Source organism: Brachycentrus maculatus, unplaced genomic scaffold (genome assembly GCF_059751285.1).
Source record: "Brachycentrus maculatus isolate JH-2025_06_01 unplaced genomic scaffold, ASM5975128v1 h1tg000005l, whole genome shotgun sequence".
NCBI lineage: Eukaryota > Metazoa > Arthropoda > Insecta > Trichoptera > Brachycentridae > Brachycentrus > Brachycentrus maculatus.
The window spans coordinates 1,087,668-1,101,792 of NW_028280760.1; the positions used below are offsets into that span (position 1 = coordinate 1,087,668).

At 33.9% G+C, this 14,125-nt stretch overlaps 3 protein-coding genes across 9 annotated transcripts in view; 1 reads left to right on the top strand and 2 right to left on the bottom strand.

The window, feature by feature from the left end:
• LOC148313788 (uncharacterized) lies at positions 1–4,977 on the bottom strand. Its single transcript, XM_088256553.1, has 8 exons — positions 4,604–4,977; positions 3,881–4,012; positions 3,667–3,802; positions 3,251–3,323; positions 3,020–3,152; positions 1,971–2,201; positions 1,074–1,216; positions 1–388 (listed from the first exon to the last, which is right to left on the bottom strand). The coding sequence occupies exons 1-8, from the start codon at positions 4,718–4,720 to the stop codon at positions 109–111; spliced, it is 1,245 nt and encodes a 414-aa protein (XP_088112679.1). The 5' UTR covers positions 4,721–4,977; the 3' UTR covers positions 1–108.
• On the top strand, positions 4,776–9,125 carry LOC148313789 (metallo-beta-lactamase domain-containing protein 1). 2 transcript variants are annotated; one of them, XM_088256572.1, is made up of 4 exons: positions 4,776–4,897; positions 6,764–6,928; positions 7,756–7,869; positions 8,492–8,833. In XM_088256572.1, the coding sequence occupies exons 1-4, from the start codon at positions 4,876–4,878 to the stop codon at positions 8,689–8,691; spliced, it is 501 nt and encodes a 166-aa protein (XP_088112698.1). In that variant the 5' UTR covers positions 4,776–4,875; the 3' UTR covers positions 8,692–8,833. The 2 variants fall into 2 exon arrangements, with proteins under 2 accessions (XP_088112698.1, XP_088112689.1); XM_088256563.1 differs by lacking the exon at positions 4,776–4,897 and adding an exon at positions 5,846–6,253 and having other exon boundaries at positions 8,492–9,125.
• Positions 9,113–14,125, bottom strand: part of Nhe3 (Na[+]/H[+] hydrogen exchanger 3) — a 24,127-nt gene continuing 19,114 nt past the window's right edge. For 4 of the 6 annotated variants that reach the window (XM_088256502.1, XM_088256530.1, XM_088256538.1 and 1 more), the window contains 3 exons: positions 12,454–12,642; positions 11,659–11,739; positions 9,805–9,989 (listed from right to left, as the gene is read on the bottom strand). In XM_088256502.1, the coding sequence (XP_088112628.1) occupies positions 9,957–9,989; positions 11,659–11,739; positions 12,454–12,642 (303 nt within the window). In that variant the 3' untranslated portion in view covers positions 9,805–9,956. Of the gene's footprint in view, positions 9,990–11,658; positions 11,740–12,453; positions 12,643–14,125 lie in introns of all 6 variants that reach the window. The other 2 variants (XM_088256545.1, XM_088256521.1) reach the window with 2 other exon arrangements.

Consider the following 14,125-nt stretch of genomic DNA (forward strand, 5'->3'; position numbering starts at 1 on the left):
GTACTTTTTAAATAATTTTATTTACAAAAGGCGAATATTTTCAGACAAGTATTTATTTACAGCACAATTTCAATAAATTGGCAAATAGATTGGGGCAGAAAGCTGGAGTCAGGGCCCGGTCCTGGGCGGGGCGGGGGCCGCGTATGGCCAGGCGGGGCCCCCTGCGGGCGGGGCGTGCTGCCCGCGCACGTGCACCCGGCGCTCCTTTCCTGACACGAAGGTGGCGGGGCACAGGGTGCAAGCGAAGGGCCGCTCGCCCGTGTGACTGCGGTTGTGCACGGTGAGATATGACCGAGTCTTGAACCGCTTGTCGCAAACTTTGCAGGGATAGGGACGGATGTCGGAGTGTGCTCCCATGTGTTTTTGTAAATTAGCATTTGTGAAAAATCTGTTAACAAAAGATGGAACATTTATTCTCAGGTGACCTACACTTCCAATTTCTCCCTGGTAAGAACTACAAGATGGTTACTTGTGAATGTAATGTTATCATTTATTGAAATGGAATAATATGATTTGAATTTTAAAATATGTATATGCATATATTAACACATTGTTTGCGGGAAACGCTTAAAAGCATCTTCTAAATGCTGTTGGTAGAGAGTGGAGTTGGAGAGAGAGACGCTTATAAGAGTTCTATTTGCCAATTTTTGGTAGAGCGTGACATAACATATTGTACAGATCAGAATTGGGTTTGCGGTTACGTGTGATTAGTATACTTAGGTTGGGCAACAGACTGAATATAATTAGTGTCAGGGTTGATGAAAAAACCGACTGCAAACGATGTGTTAATGTAAACATGACTAGCTTCGAGAACAACAGATGAGTAGAGAACTCATCAACAAGTGAAAATACAAACAATGTTATGAAAATATGAGTTTGTATTTTAACCTGTTGATGAAAACATCTGTAGTTCTTAAAACTGGTTGAAACTCATAAATAAACTCAAAAACTGGTCTCATACAAGTGTTTTATTTTTACATTTAAATATAATGTTGATTTTGTCCATGCTTGACAAGTCTACATATACCCTCTGGACTGTATCAGTTAAAATACACTTGACAAGCATCTACTACCTGAGAGGACACAGAGAGCATGCAAAGTTCTTAACTCCGGAGTGGCGTAACAAGTGCAGTTTGTACTGGGAAGGTTGCCCAAAGCGGCGCCCGCAAGACTCACAAGTATATGGCTTTTCTCCGCTGTGCTGAAGTAGGTGACTCTGTAACAGAAAATGTAAAACTATAAAAGAGATTGCAAAAAAAGTAAGAGTTTCTCTTACAAGCAAATATGAATTCTTGCAGTATTGATAATTGATAGCATGCAGTAAAAATGTAAAACATGTACATTTAGGTAGTCATTAAAAATAATATTTATATTTTATCACGACCACCTTCATCCTCTTTCAGCCCGTTTACTATTTACTGTATACATATACAGTTCTTATTGTACCGCTCAACAGAGAGAGTTTATTAAATCATGGCTATCTTTTTATCAGTGGCCACTCTGAATATGACTCAGTGGAACCGATCATCAAAACTCTCAAGCCAGCAGATGCGTTTCCTTCCTATATTGCATTTTCTTTGGACATTTCCATGTAATCTGATTCGTATTTCTTTCCCCTCATGGAATATATACATCAGATGACAAGCATTTTCATCCGAAACACAGTTTGCACTTCAGTTTATAAAATATTGAGGTAATTATTGCATTTTATAACATTTTAAGGTGGAGACTGACCGGAGCATTTCGTCGTAACATAACGTCGTAACATCGCTCGCGGCGAGCATCACCGAGCACCCGAAACTATGGATGGAGCACTCAGCTCAAAAGTACTGACTATCTGAATGCTCGCATCGTAACGTGTTACGTTACGACGAAATGCTCCGGTCAGTCTCCGCGTTTATAGTGGGGAAACTGAAGATTATTAATTAATTGGTGTTTGTAAACAGGCATTTTTCTAATGGAGCACTTACATTCAAATTGGTCAGCTGGACAAACTTCTTGCCGCACTGATGGCAAATGTATTTCTTTATTCCCGCATGAGCTCGTTCGTGATTCTTGAGTACGTTCAGATAAGCAAAAGCCTTCCCGCAGGTCCTACATTTATACTTTCTTTCTCCAGTATGCACTCTGAGATGGCTTTTCAGATTTTTTTCTGTAGTGAATTTCTTGTCACATTGGCTGCAGCTAATTGTCGAGTCTGGCTGTAATAATAATAAATTAATTGCAGTTAAATGACATTTAAAGGAATGTCTAATGTGACAAAGCATAAGTGATCAGTTGGAAGATTAAAGGGACAAAAGAATGTTACAAACAGCGGAACTACAAGCGGAGATACAGAGATTGTTGACTATTTGTTGGCTTGATCAAATTTTAGTATCCGAAAAGTAGCAAAAAATAAATAAACGTTTGGACATATCAACATAGATGAAGAAGAATTTTGAATTTTGCATGAGGTTTTTTATAAATTATTTTTTGTATGGATGGGTTCAAATGAAAACCAAGAGATTCTATACCAGACCTGGGAATATGGCGGAAGGTTTCAGAGATGAAGAGTATGGACGTCTGGGTATTTACAGGGTTTAAAGCCTGTCATAGGCTGGTTAGTCAATCATTTTACGCATGTGTAACATTCACCACTTGACCCATAATTCACAACCACAATTTTCAAATTTACATATAGCGTATATCTCATGACGCTTTATGCGTGAGTTCACTGGACCTATCTATGGTTGGTTTGAGAAAGCTTTTATTTAGCAGAGACCTTTTTATTTAGATGTATGCAAGATCCTAACCGGATTATTTTTACATACGGAGAGATGCCTGAATTTTTTATTTTTTATGCAGCTTATAATTTGGCCAGATTAATTTATTAACCTATGATGAGATCTTCATCTATGTTGAGATGTCAAAATGTAAAAATAACTCCGAAATGGAGAAACTCAGATCTGTGAACAAGGATTTGGACACACCTAAAAATGTTGTAGATAAATAAACATTGCATAAGTACAGTTAGAATTACCTTCATACCAAAATGTTTTCTCATATGTGCTTCTAATTTCACGTATTTGTAAAATGACTTGTCGCATTTCTGGCAGTAAAGCATTGTACTAGAATTAGACCTTCGGCTGTTCTTTTTCATTCTTTTCTTCTCTCTTAAAGTCAATCAATGACACAGTTGTTATATATTGTAACATTACAAAAGCAGAGTATCACAGGCCACCTGGCCAGAAAGTAATATGTACATACTTACATATTCTTTGAAATTTCACTGTCTTCTCTTACATTGATATCAATATTAACGGGTGTAGAAGAACTGGGTGAACCTGAAAATAGCGATACAAACTTAAATTAAGCTACAGGAAGGCTTCGAAACATGATAAATAACAAAAATGAGGTAATCTGCCGTTAATAATTAAAAATTAGGTAACACGAAGTAAAAATATATATATATATATATATATATATATGTATGTATATATATATATATATATATATATATATATATATATATATATATATATATATATATATATATATATATATATATTCATTATAATGCCATGTCTACCATGCCTGCATGATGATTAGTAAGTTAGTTAGATTTTTTTATAGTGACAGTTATAACATTTTCTTAAACATTTATCATGGATGATATTGAACTTTTACCATATTCGCTTTTCGTAAAATTATGAGATTGCTCCGTAGTTTCTGATGGAGGGCCTTCTAAGAGAATAAGATTATGTCGGGAGGTTTGGCACTTCTCTCGGCCCTCTGCGGCTCTGTCTTCCTCTTGTTTGACAAGCTGCAACGGGTTGATAAAGTGAATTAGCATTTTTGGCCGAATGGCGACTACAGGGGCGGATCAGAGACTGTGGGGCACCTGAGCCTGGAGGACGTGCTGCTTCAACAGACTGTCGGAGCGGATGCATTGCTGCTTGAAGTAGTAGAGCCGGTTCAGCAGCTCCGTGCAGAGCTGGCATAACGCTTTAGGGAGTCCATCACACAGGGTCACCTGAAAAGGATTCAAATAATGAAAAATATAATCAATTGCATATTTTTTTAAACCATTGGTCGCAGAACTTTCTTTCAAACACCATGTTGGGTCTTCTTAAAAATATATCCAAAATTATAAAATCTAGAGAGATAACTAACTGTAATACATGAAAGTGAAGCATGTGGAGTTGGCAAAAAAAGGATGAAATTAGACCTAATGAATTCAGAATGTGATCGATAAATAATTCTCAGATAGATATTTCAATGGTGATATAAGGAAATAATGTAAAGCTGAGATAAGCAAAGATGTGTTGAGATGGTTTGAGCATGCGAATCAAATGACTGAAGAAAGATCAGTTATTAATAAGGCGAATACAATTTGAAATAGACGCAGAAGAAGACCGAGGAAAACTCTAAAAAAAAGGCATTTCTTTTCTTTATTAACAGCCAATTTGCACAAAATATATTACATGTTGATCGGCGGGTATTGAAACTGGTTGTGCTACTAAACAAAATTAACTTACGAATATAAATACCGACAAAAAGTTTAAACAAATCATCTAACGGAATGTTTTCTTTCAAATAAATACATAGATATGAAATTATTTACCGATGTACAATATGAGAAGACATCTTCAGGAATGTTTTGCAGCTGTTCCTGGCCACACAAACAAGCTCTGCAAGTTTTTGTTAAATTGAAAAACCCGTGATACGAAGTGTAATTCATTGTGAGTTTAAAAAAATAACATTTATAACAAGTTGTCAATGAGCATCGTCCGGTGGAGAACACAAAGTTACAAAAATCAAAGATAGATGTTTAAAACAATCCATATGCTTAAATTTAATTGATCAGAGTATTAGCACAAAATTAAAGCGTCTTCGATGGTCCTGTTACGAATTATAGGTAAGTTGAAGTACTTTTATGAAAATAAATGGCAAACCATACAAATCAAAACAGTGGTCTATAAAAACCAACCACAAAAGAAAACACAAAACTGACATTTGACATATATGTAACCATAGATTATATTTGAGCTTAGTTTGTAACCATTGAACCTACTTGAAAAGCTAAGGTTGGAACAATACCTAAATAATATTTTTCTTCATGGGTTACAATCTTTGTGATGATTGGTTTGCTTTTTTTATGGTCTGTCTCAACTCTTCTTTATCCTCCGTTCATCTCTTCAACTCGGCGTATCCGCTACAATGCATGTCGGAGATTATTTGGTTCGTATAGATTGAAGAAAGGGTCGTCCTTTGTAATTTGTGTGCCTTCGCACATGCCTTCCACAATCCTAAGAAGCAGGTTTGGGTGTCTTATATTATGGCTTATCTATTTGTCTCGCTGTTGTGCCACTGAATTATTTTAATTAATTGGCCAGAATAACCAAATGAAAATTGGGAGATACTGAATGAGCTGGAATAAAAAATAAAGAAATGTCTAAATATCATTATGTCCGTTTTTAATATTATTTTTTATTTGGCTTCGCTTTATGTCAATTTAGGTCACTAACTAACTAGCTAACTAACTAACCATCACGCCGCTTTCCCGCAGGGGTAGACAGAGAGAATAGAACGCCACACCACTCTGTCTTTGCAAACATTCTTCGCCTCTTCCACGTTCATGCGTCTCCTCATACATACCCGCCAATTCTTACGACTCTTTACCTGACCACTTTCAAGTATTTGGCATACCTGATCATGAGATGTTTTAAAGGTCACTTTAGATAAAGATAAAAGTATAAAACGATAATGATTTCAAAGTGCCATTAGAAAGTACCTACATACTGTGTAAATCTAACCATAGATTCTACAAAACATAGACTTTTTTAAATTTATGGATTTATATGTCAAAAATAAAAAAATATTTAAAAATTGACACATTGTCAGTTTGCGGTGTATAACGCCTCTCGTCTCCTCGATCGTTGAAAGTGATTTTCTTATAAGTGTGACGAAATATATATACATTCCAGTGAAGCTACTTGACGCTAACATAATTCTTCATTGTTTATTTACATTGGTGTTTCAATATTTCGGTTTAATTATAGTATATTTATTTTACGTTGTTACAAAATCATGGCATCTGAAGTTGCGAACCCTCAAAAGGGTTACTCTGTTCATATACTGGCTGAAGGATATTCTAGCATAAATGACGATTGCACAGAAATGGAAGCAAATTGTTCTTGTACTCTAATCAAAGGGCCTTTTAATATAATCACAGATACAATGACAGCTTGGGACAAAGACGTCATTATTAAAGGTAAATTCAGTTGTTTCGCCGCCGTAGGATTTGACAAAGATTAAGAAATTAAACTAAAAAAAATCATAAGGAAATTTGTCAGCCTACAAATTCTCCCCTTCAAGGCGTCACTTATCAAACGCATCCTTGTTTAGCAAAAATTTTGACAAATCCATTTGTACCATCCATACTTACTTTGACTGGTGATGATAGCTATTTTTATAAAATTGAAATCGTCTGTTATATTGCTGGGGGGTGTTTTAAGATTCCAATATCTTTCTTAAATTTGATACTCAAATTCAGAAAAACAACACATGTTTTTATCAGCTAAGGCGAATTAAGAACCTTGAATTACGTCATCTGTATCCTGCAAAATATATTCTAATTCTATACTCTTAAATCACCTTGCCTTAATGCAGCTGAAGATCGAGTGAATACCGTGTCAATATGTCTTCCTTATGATTTGGGTAATTTGTTTTGATGTCGTTAAACAATATTGAGGAGGGATTACTATAGTTTTATTATTTGTAGGTTTGGCCGACCACAATGTCCTACCGGAAGATATAAATTATGTGATCTGCACACACGGACACTCCGATCATATTGGGAACAACAATTTGTTTTTGAATGCCAAACATATTGTTGGATTCTCAATATCCTTCAAAAGTACATATTTTTGGCATCCGTTCGATGAAGGTAAAACATCAACTTTGTTATTATTTTGAAACTAATGCAGTTCTGAAATCCATTAACATATGCTAAGAACACGCCTAGCGTGTCCATATGTGCCGACCATTTAGTGCTAAGAACACGCTTAGCCTGTCCATATGTGCCAACTATTTTGTGCTAAGAACATGCCTAGCGTGTGCCCACTTTGTGCTCAGCTCCCATCATGTTTATGCCTGAATAACGGTTGTATTTCAGAAAATAAACCTGAGCACATTTGATAGTTTATTTTTTGCATTTACTATTCATTCATTTTGAAAAATTTGTTGCATACCGACCTTAAAATTGAATCTGTATCTGATTTTTCTTACAAAACTTTATATAATTCAGGGAAATGTTAATTCTAAATTTAAAAAATATCAAAGTCACTTAAAAATCCAGATATAATAACTAGAGAAGAAAAAATAACATAAAATACACATTACTTTAGAAACATCGATGCGCATCAGTTTATACATTCAAAAAGTTCTTTTTAAATGGAATTGACAAATTTTTATTGTCTGTATTTTATACCAAATTAGTTATAATCATAACACTTCTAATCTACAACAGTCTTAAGGAATGAATAATCTGGACTTTTTCTATGCATGTATTTTTTTAAATGGTGTTTAACTAAAAAAGTTATATGGTTCTATATGTTTGATTTTTTCATGAGTCATAAATTAATTGAGTTATAGCATCAATTGAATATTATTCAAATTGGTTCCATCCGCTACTTTAAAGCAAATGAAGGATGATTTATTATTATTTATTCTAGGGGACGAGTACTGATACATTTTTGGCATGAAATTTTTCAGGAAAACCATACAAAATTGATGAGCACATAGATATCATACCCACCCCTGGCCACACATTAAGTGACATTACTGTTGTGGTCCGCACTGAAAAAGAAGAAACATTTGCAATAACAGGTAAACCGTTTGGAGTTTGAGCCCATTCCTTATGTATTTTACTGGCAAAAATAAGTGCTTCAGGCTGGAATTCCATACTTTACATCAGTTTTTTCAATTCAATTTATTTATTTATAGTTAACATACACATAACAAACTTAAATTTAAATCGTATACATTAACAAAAATAGAAAATAAGCAAGAATACTATTGCTGAAGGTGTAGAAGAATCCCGCTTCGGAAAACTCCCTCAGACACATGGATGGACAACAGATCAATATCCAATGAGATATTGTTCAACATAGCAGTAGCTCTTTCTACAGGCATAACCATCAGCAGGTTGGTCCTGTGTATAGGAATGTGAAACAATCTATGCTGACGCTGTCTTAGGTAACTATCGGGAACAAACAGACCAATGTTCCGAATAATTTCAGGATTATCGATCATACCGCGCAACAATGGATAAAAATGCGTAGGAGAAACTCGGTCGGGTAGAGCCAAGGATAATAGCCGTACTCTCTCATGTAGAGATATCTCAGAAACTACTTTTGGACTTTCTCTACCATAAGAGAGTGTTTGCCGCAAGACTACTATAAACGTCTTTATATTATTTATATCAATATTTTTATTAAATTTATTACAGGAGATCTTTTCGAATGTTTCAATGATATTCAAGATCCTAAGATATGGATTGAAGCTGGTAGCGAATCTCCCGATCTGCAGAGGAAACACCGCTCGATGGTCGCCAACCTCTGCGACTGGATCGTTCCGGGCCACGGAACACCGTTCAAGTCTTCGGATGAAGTGAAAGATGCTTTGAAAGTTCAGCTTAAAGAAAATTGATTCCTCAGATAATAAGATATATTATAAGATGTCTCAATAGAGGCAAAATACTAATTTTAATGAGAAGGTAGTCTGGAAGTCCAGGCATTTACTTGACTTATGACCTGTTACGGGCCGACTCAAATGGCCACTTTATACACTCGTGTAAATCACCATTCTGCTCACTATCCAACAGCCATTTGCCTGGATTTTTGTAAGTTGCATATATGATACATATAAATATGAAAATTAATCAACTTTGGCGTTTAGCTTATTCTTATTCCAAAATACTCAAAAAAAGAGTTGCTTTGACTGTTAATTATTATTTTCATATAATATGCCGAATTATTCCAACTATATATTTTTTATCGATGTATTAAACAGTATATGATATTAGATGTTGTTACTACAGGATTGGGTGTTTTCAATAAAAAGATGTGTGTTTTCGAATAAAACTTTTATTTAAAAGTTTACATAATATGTATTTTATAAATTTATTTAAAGAAAAATAACAAATAATAAATAAAATAAACAAGAACTTTTACTGTCTTTTTTTCCAACATAGTTCAAAACTATTTTGTACAACGTAAATATAAGATAATATCACTGTTAATCTTAAGAAATACATTGATCACAATCAGTTTACGTAAAACAATAATCATAACAACATAATTAAACTAAAATATTTATTTCTGAATGCTTCAAAACCATATTCAGTCAAAAACAAACCAGAAGATTCGATTAAATCTCAACACAATTTTTCCAAAGGTTTCTAACCTTTTTTAATCTTTATTTGGCAATGTTTATTCCTAATAAACGTTGCCGTTAAACAGTATCCGTAAATGTTAAGTACAAAGTAGTATGAAAACTACGACTCGCAAAGCTACATATTTTATTAAATTTTTGACATACCTTTTACAGAGTTTAAATGAAGTTTTGACTTTGTAACTAAATAAATATGACACGAATTAATGCAAAATTGAAAACATACACTTATGACGCTATTATATTTAGGGAGCTAAGCTCGATACAGCTAAGTCGCCGTAGCAATGTAGTCGCGTTCCTAGTTTAGTGGAACGTCATGTTCACAGCCAAGTACGTGTAGCGGTTATATGTTGCTCCCGGTGAAGCCCTCCATACTCACCCGGGTGTCCACGGGCTCCGACTGGCCGCACCCAACAAACACATTACATTTAGAAAAGTCACATTACATTACTCTTCTCTAACATAACATTCATGGAGTAGCTCGGAACTAAATAAGCAATCACACACATAGTACTTCCAAGTTAAACATTTCCATTTAGATTCCCTGATTCATTCTGCAAGAAAAAGTAAATCAATTAAAAACAATAACTGCAAATAAAAAGTAAAAAGTCATCGACACTACCGACATACCAAGCAACACCCGCCATTTCCACTCCCATTCAATTTCGACTGCAAGTCATTTTCAATTTGAGAAGACAATGGATTGTTTCAGAAAGGTCTTCAATATTTCATGTATTTTATTATTATTCATTTTTAATTTCTGCTAATAAATAAGATTGCGAGGAGATGGTAAGTATTGGAAGGTACACATCATATAAGTTTCTTTATGCGCAAACATTTAATTCTGAATGTGCAAACAAGAAAAAAAAGCAAGATTATTACGAATCAGACTGACAACTCTTTTGTTTGTTTGTTAATAAAACCGCTTAAAAGCCAGTAGATAATTTTTTTTAAATTCCTTTTATTTTAAGTATGACAATTGGCACAGGAGAGAGTGATAGATATGCACAGTTGAATATAGATATGAATACAATAAACAAACGTCTAATATTTTTTAACCTATTATCTTCATAAAGTATGAGCTTTATGCAAGTATTTCATGCATGTATTTATATTCTTAAAAATAAACACCAAAGTGCTTAAGCTATTTCTTAACACATTCAATTTGTTGACAGTTGAAAAAAATTGTAACACATTGTTTGTGTTACAATTTTTAGCTTAAATGCTTTTTTTGTATTTTCATACTACTTATACAATTAGTAGGAGAATCGGGAAAGGCTAAGGACATGTTGTACAGTTAGAGGTGGGTTACAAATAGAGATGTGACTAAGCGGTAACTGTTACTTTTTCGGTTACTTGATTAGGATAGTATTTGTTAGATTTTTTTGGTTCATATTTCTTTCCAGCTTAGATTATTTATGCGAAATTGCCAAAAATATCAGGAACTAAAAATACGCATTACGCGACCAAATTGATTGATGTGATTACCTTCAATCGATAGAATCCAAAAACTGACTTAAGTAACAGTATCTTTTTAAGAAGTCGTTATTGAATTTGATTTTTCAATTAGATCGCACATCACTCATTACAAGTTTTATCTTGGTTAATCAGCACCAGCTTTTGAGAGCGTGTAGGGGAAATAGTACACAAAGGACGTAGCGAAACCCAATATGTGTAAATTCTGTGTACCATTACTTGAAGGGAACTGTTTTCAACAATATGATACTTTGAAATAATATTTGTGTTTTTTGTTTCGTATTTTACAAAACATATATACATATTATGTTAGACTTGCTTAAAATTACTACATATCAACAAAAATGCAGTCCAGAAATATAAAAAAAATGCATTAAGATCATAATAAACAGGGTTTCATCGAAGGTAAGATACTCAAAATTTTATTGAAATATTATCAGTAGTTCAGAAGACACAGCTTTTTTACGTAAAACATAATTTTGCTGCGTGGATCAATGAAAAAAACGGCCGAAAAAAACGTGTTAAAAACAAATGAAACAATGAAATAAATTTTGTGTACATGCTTTGTGTACATCATAAGAACACAAATACATATATTTTTATTTAAAAAAATATATATTAGAATATTGACACAAAAGCTTAAAAATATTTATGTATACACATGCATGCTGGACTACAATTTGAATATCCAAGCTGACAGATTGTATGCAAATTTAAGCGGCAAAAATAAATATTTGAAGAACTTACCCGAGGACCACGACGTATGTCTGTCATGGAGTCTTCTATACAGAGATCTGAATCAGAATCTGTGCGTCTCATTGAGCTATCCTGTAAAAATTAAGTATACAAATTAGAATCTTGGTAATACATTTAATGTGCATTGAGGGTGAAGCCTAATGGATGGTAACTGCTTATAAGACAATAGTCTGTGCCTGGATTAGATGTTTTGAATATATATTACAAATTTCTTGTCAACTCAATGTTAAGAAGCAGCACGTTACAAGATCAGAATAGGTGAAAAAGGTGGAAATGAGGGAACAGTTAATCAGAGAACGGTTCCGGAAAGAGACTTAAATTTTTTTTTTAAATAGAGCTTATAATTGAATTTTTAAAATACACATTACTAAAATATATACAGTACAATGAAAAAAAATATATTTGTGATTTTGCAGACTTTTGGTGTATCCCAAAAGAGACATTAAAATTGACCCTTGATAAAAAAAACTTTTTACCTTTCCGGACATAAATGAGCGTCAGTGTAAATTTTCCTCAAAGTCCGGCTGTCAGTTGGTGTGATGTAACTCGTATAGCAATGACATCTGTGGATATCTGTATGTAATTATGTCATAAAATAAAACCTAGAGATGGTGAGTTTAACTTTCTTTATTATTTTTACATAATTTCCATCTTCATAATACATACATTTTGTGAAAAAAAAAATAAAAAATTTCATGTAAAAAGTACCCACTCCCCAGAGAAAGTCAGACACCAAAGTATTGTACTCCCGGAGAGGTTAGTACGTGTGATTTTGAATACACTTACCGGTTGTGTCATCTGCTGGGTGGTGGTCAGCAAGCGCGCGAGGGGGGCACAGCACACGGGCAGCGTGTCCAGCAGCGTGGGGCGCGCGTGCGTCAGCAGCGGCTTGAGGTACTTGGAGTCCAGCCCCCCCCACACCCGCGCCAGCACCGCCTTCTCCCCGCCTCCCGACGTGCGGCGACTGCTCGGTTCCTAATCAACACCAGCGGTAAAACACGCACAGAACGGCTGTAACTCCTACAGCACTCTCTTCTTACCTTACAAACTTATCTGAGAAACGGTAAAAAATGTAACTGATAGCCTCATATGCAATTTTGGTCCGCTTTCAGCTGCTGCTAGCTGACTAAACTGAACCAATTAACTACTTTCACTGCCTACACCGGGGCACTTCTAGAAAATTTGGTGGTGCTTTTACAAACGTATATTTATTTACATTGCAGTGAAAGGGATATTTAAAACTTTTAAATGTAATTTGACAGTAAAATCGGGATATAATTTTCTTTCACAATTTCTATAAATTTTAGTTCATAAAAAAATGAAATAAATTGCTTTGCAAAAGGTCTGTCAGGAAGCCTAGACGCTTCTGAATCAGATCTGGGAATGGGGTGGGACAGCTTTCATTATGGTCTGCTTTCAGGGGACTAATCATGACGACGCGGACTCATTTGCTGGCTTATTTTACATTGATTTTTTAGGTCAGCTTTGTAAGTTGTTTGCAATTAAAAGATAGGACTTGACAGTATTTCGTGGTGCTTCTTTATAGAAAATACAGACACTTGGCTAAAGAATTATTTAAAAATGTCATATATTTGAATATGGCTCCTTTGTCAATTCCATAGATAAGTTTGTAATATAGGAAATAGAGTGGTGAATAAATGGACAGTTCAACCATTCCAACATTAAGCACCGACATCAAATAGAAAAATAAATAATAATGATAATAAATTTCTATAAAATAAAGGAATTGATATAGTCACTACTCTTTGGGGTTAGACTAATTATGTTTTAATAAATTATAAAAGATCATTTGATTATTTGAGAAAATTGAAAGATATTAAAATAATGTTTGAGTGCTGATCTAGTTTAATTGAAATATTAGCAAAAGAGTTTTTCAAAAACAGGAAAAAAAGTACCTCAGAATGTTTATTTTTCTAATGCTTGTTAAATTATAACTTTGCTATAAAATCACTATATGTACTCGTATGTATCTTATCAAAACTTAATGGTGATTTTGACCGGTTTTGAAACAAATAGTTTCTTCTTCAATTATGTACGTAACAAAAAATTCTAATATTTGTCGATTAGCATGGCTTGGGTAACGGGTAACGATGTCAAGTGCCTAATTTTTGTGTTGATAGGCAGTTACAGACGAAGGAATCAGGGATGGATAAATGGGAACATTTAACATGATATTTAAATTAATAAGTTATTAAATAATGATATTTTGGATAAATAATTTGATTGGGTATTTATTAATGGAAAGTTATTGTAATTTGCTTTTATTTTTAAAATTATTTCTCCTAATATTTGTAAATAATTTAGTTTAAGCTCTCCCCAATATGTGTGTGTAATAATAAACACATAAAGATATTTTTTATAAAATGTGTGATTATTGTATATCACAGAATTAACAAATTCTGAATTTTCTTTTATTTAGAATTTTGTTTACGTTGAA